Source organism: Chondrus crispus, genomic scaffold (assembly GCF_000350225.1).
Source record: "Chondrus crispus Stackhouse genomic scaffold, scaffold_826, whole genome shotgun sequence".
NCBI classification, from domain to species: Eukaryota; Rhodophyta; class Florideophyceae; order Gigartinales; family Gigartinaceae; genus Chondrus; species Chondrus crispus.
Genome location: NW_005178860.1, coordinates 1 through 4,739, shown reverse-complemented (window position 1 = coordinate 4,739; position 4,739 = coordinate 1). Strand labels below are relative to the sequence as shown.

The window sequence follows — 4,739 nt, the reverse complement described above, 5'->3', positions numbered from 1 at the left end:
AGAGCCCCGGTAAACGCTTTATATAACTTGATGACGGCAGCGGAAAGAATGATATGACTACTTGGCGTGAATACACGGTCATCGGTGGTGAGGTCGGAAAGCTTGCGCAATTGGTATTTCCTGCTGGTGCCATGATAGATCCAGACGTTCTTGCCTTCAACCTTGAGGCTGGGATTGCCTTCGTCTAGATGCAGAGAGGTACTGGAGCTGTCCAAATCGTCTGCCTGGCCGCCGGAGAACATGGTGTCGATTTGATCATGAGCGGCCTGGCGCGTTGCCGCGTGGCTTGCGTACCTGGGCATGTTAAGACTTGAGGATACAAACGGAGGGGTGAGGACTGAGGCGAAGCGAGGAGAACGAGCAGAGGCGGAAAAGCATGAGGATATTGGGAGGGCTCGAAGGGGCAACTTTGAGATCGCCGAGGAGGGTTATTTATTTATAGAGCCCAGAGACATGAGGAGTTTAGGTAAAAATGAAACGTGGAGCTGAAGTTGAGGTATCCGTGAGAAGCTAAGGCAAAATGACAGTGTACAATAAACAATTACAGCACACAGCACTAAACTACTTCACCCCGAGCCCCATTTAAAAAAATCCATATTTGGAAAACATTAATTTAATTTCTATACCCATGTCCGAACAGACGCGCGTTCAGGTGCGCTGAAATTAAGCGCAAATTTAATTCGGTCTGACGGAGTGCGCATTGGCTAGAAAAAAATCTGGAAAATTTTCAAAGCGCACAGGGCCAAATTTGATTATTTTATCATACCGCATGGACGTCGAAAATTGCCGACATGCATCCGACGGCAGCCGTTGGCCGGATGGACGTCATCCTCGCTGTCATGTCGCGTCATTGGTCCCGTTCGTGGCTGTCACGATATCATTCGCAGTTCTCCTATTCAAGCCCCTGAATCCCGACGCGCATCTACTGGCTGGCGCTCCTCGTAACGCGCATCTATTGGTTTACTACTGATCTCACTTACTCTGTCCGTTCCACTCCTTCCCCCGCCCTGAATGACCACATACTGTATGAGACAATCTCATTCGCGCGCTCTCTGGAACCACACTGCACCCCTTCCGTACTCCTGTTGCCCCTCCCCCAACGCGCCCGCCCTCTTACGACTATCCCTATACCCATGTCCGCACAGACGCGCGTTCAGGTGCGCTGAAATTAAGCGCAAATTTACTTCGGTCTGACGGAGTGCGCATTGGCTAGAAAAAAATCTGGAAAAACTTCAATGCGCACAGGGCCAAATTTGATTATTTTATCATACCGCATGGACGTGGAAAATTGCCGACATGCATCCGACGGCAGCCGTTGGCCGGATGGACGTCATCCTATACCCATGGGTTGGACGGATGGGAGGTTAGGCGTCGAAATTGGCATCGCTATTGAAGATTCCTGGGATGGAAGGCCTACTGGCTCCATAAAATATCTGCAAAAATTATATCAAAGCACGGGCCAAAACACTCCGCACGCTCCGTGGCGGATGGAAGTCCCGAATCTCGGACGGAAGGCCTATTCGTCGGATGGAAGGTTTCATCGCTGGTTTCATCCCTGTGGCAGCCCTCGTTATGATCATTCTTGACATGGCACTCACCTGTTGGCTACTTTGAATCCCACTCTTCCCGCCTTTCAGGTTTGAATGCCCTTTTTCCCGCCTTAAAACTGTACTCACTGGCTCTCTCTCTTTTGACTGCTGCTTTCCATCTAAGACACCCATCCATTGGCCATTCCCTCTGGAGACACCCATCCATTGGCCATTCCCTCTGGAGACACCCATCCATTGGCCATTCTCTCTTGGGACACCCGTCCATTGGCTACAGAATTCGTACAACTATCACCTCGCACATCTACGCCTTCGCCCTGACACTGTGACTTTCATGCAATCGTTCCTTTCATCCACGACACCCGTCCATTGGCTGTGCCCACTTGGGACACCGGGTCGGGGTATACCTGCGGGGTTAGGGGGAATATAGGTTATAGGGGTTGGCTGCTATTGGTGGCTAGTACTAGCGTGCAGTTGGGAACGTTTCGAAGTTTATTGAACTTCTTCATTAGCTCAGAGTTAGCGACGAGGAGTGCGGTGCTCGGTGTCGCGATCGGAGAGGGGGAAGGTACTCTCCTGTAGTGCTGTGCCTATTTTCTATATGATTTTGTGGGATGGCCTCTTCGCATGGGTTTTGAAAGTTAGGGGGGAGTGGGAGTCTCATAGTGTGTGGTAGTCACGGTAGTATGGTGTGTTCCATATTGTTGGAAATATGGGTCCGAGTGAAGTGGAATGTTCAATTGCATTAAGCATGTGATTTTATGGCATTGATTTAGGCTCGTGTTCAATGGGGGATTAGGGGTTTGAGCTGACACTAACAAAGATGGCACTATATGGCGACCCCCCTGTAACAAAGAAAGCAAATCTGCAGAAGTGAAGATAAAAATTTCATGAAAACATATATAATCGACGGCTCTTTGCAAGCGCGTTTACTTGTTTTTGGTAGTCCACTGATCTCATCTTCTAGCAAAGACCATACCATTCTGTTGATCATTGCTCTATCATTGCTCGTTACATCTGCTTGTACATCGATACTCATAGCACAGCTATCGCATACCCGGCCCTCCTGTCTTCTGTCCAACGCCGAGAAATGCCAATGAGAAATTCTACACTTTACGTAATCATTCAAAGCTATGTGACTATTCCTAGAACACTCTTGAATATTAATCATCCAAAACTACATGCGTATTCCTAGAACATTCTGAAATAGCCATGGAGCGACCCTGAATAGACCGGGGTCCTCGATTTCTGCAAATTTATCTGCTTCGGAGTCGTTCTCGTTACCACGGATCCATTTTTCAAATTCTTCTACCGTCTTCACAGAAGAGAGATGCTGGAATGCATCACGAAGCTCTTGTCTCATGTTTGTATCATTCCAAACTAGAAGAGCCATAGAAATAATCTTCTTGATAGGACAGTTGTTCTGACCAAAGGTTTTCGCTGGGTGCACAATAGACCCTAAACAGAAGCGGACACCACAACAGCGACATGCCCCTACAATACCCCGAAACATGGTACATTGTTTCACGCCATGTCCTTCGTGGCCGCATCGTAAACAACGACGGTTGTAGCATGCCCAATACCTTTCATCGGCATTGGGTTTGTGTTCCACGAGAGACGATTTCTTCACACTACATACAGGACAAAAGAACTTGGTCAGGCGAGGAGAATACCCAGTGCATATGTCTTTTGCACTGGCCGAGGTCTCAGAGGCGCAACTGCTCCACGCCTTCATTCGCGAGTCCTTACCAGGGCGTCGAGGAGGCGTAACCGTGTCCGATGGAGTAGGGCGTCGAGAAGGCGTAACCGTGTCCGATGGAGTATGCGCAACTTTCGATGGTGTTTGCGGAGATTCTGTCCTCTTTGGAGCGTTCACGCGCTTCCTTGTAGGTCGAATCTGAACTTCTTTCCTGCAGGTGTCCTCGTTTTGGAATTCGGAAGCACGTCTACGTAAACGTATTCCACTTCCTTCGGAAGAACAAATATCACAAGCCTCCATCCCACGTTCTTGACAAGGTCGGTGATCAGAACACCCGTCCATGAACAGGTCCACCAGCCACCGACGACACTCACCAGCTGCTTCTGTAAGCCCATGTACAGGACCGAAACCGGACAATTGCGGTTCAACTGAATGATTGAACTGATCGATAATATTAAGCACAGTACTTTTGGCAGGTTGGCCGTCACGACCGGCACGTCCGCTTTCTTGCACGTACTCAGTGAGCGTGCTTGGAAGACCAGCATGTACGACAATCCGAACAGTGGAGATGTCAATGCCGCATCCAAATGCTTTCGTTGCAACCATGACGTGCGGAAGTCCATCAGATTCATCTTCCCAGCCGGATTGCATTGCATTTCTGTCATCCTTTTCCATACCTGCATGATATTTGAAGCAAGGCATGTCCGGGTTCAGGGTTTGTAACATCATACAGAGCGAGTCACATTCATCTTTTGTTTGCACGTAAGTGATGGCTCTGGAGGGAGATGTACCGGAAACGTTACGCAAATAGTCAAGCATTTCGTCCACCTTACGATTGAGATTTTGCCTCTTCACGTTGTAAACTTCATACCTGATGTTCCGTCTCGACGTTTTCTGACGCACAGTGATGAAGTCTGACAATCCACATGCGGAAGTAATTTGTTGTTCAATGGACGGTGGGGCTGTTGCCGTTAGAGCGATAACTGGCACATTGACGAGTTCTGGACGAATGAAACCGCGCAAGTACTTCATGGCTTCTCTGAAACTGTGCCATAATAAAACCAGATGGCACTCGTCCACGAATATTGCATGCAGCTTATTCATAACCTTTAGTTCCCTAAGGAAACATTGATAGTCTGGTGAAGACAGATGCTCGGCGCTGGCGACAACAATACGTGCCCCGGCTACATCCCGCGCATTCCACTGACAGGCTTGGATACCTGCATCTTCGCAGCGTTTGATAAGGTCAAGCTGCAGAGCCACAAGTGGAACGACTACAACCATCACCTTTGTCTTGTGAGTGAAAGCGGGAAGCATGAAAGTCAACGACTTCCCGGCACCAGTTGGCAGGACGACCAAGGCGTCGCTCTTTGGTGCTACACAATGCACGACTGCCTTTTCTTGTTCCTGGGACTTGAAATGCGCGTCACTTTTATTGAGAAAAATCTGCAATTGCTTCAGCAGCGAAGGAGGTTGACAGATTCTCTTCTCGG

The 4,739-nt window shown here is 48.8% G+C and overlaps 1 protein-coding gene across 1 annotated transcript; it reads right to left on the bottom strand.

Moving 5' to 3' along the window:
• Positions 1-3,419: 3,419 nt before the first annotated feature.
• On the bottom strand, positions 3,420-4,278 carry CHC_T00010333001 (ATP-dependent DNA helicase recQ). Its single transcript, XM_005712109.1, is given in 2 exon segments — positions 3,420-3,629; positions 3,646-4,278. 2 exon segments carry the CDS (start codon positions 4,276-4,278, stop codon positions 3,420-3,422), a joined length of 843 nt encoding a protein of 280 aa, XP_005712166.1.
• Between the last annotated feature and the right edge of the window lie 461 nt (positions 4,279-4,739).

Bases quoted from the DNA above. Each gene is read 5' to 3' on its own strand.
- CHC_T00010333001 (XM_005712109.1), bottom strand. From the start codon at position 4,278: ATGAAGTACTTGCGCGGTTTCATTCGTCCAGAACTCGTCAATGTGCCA.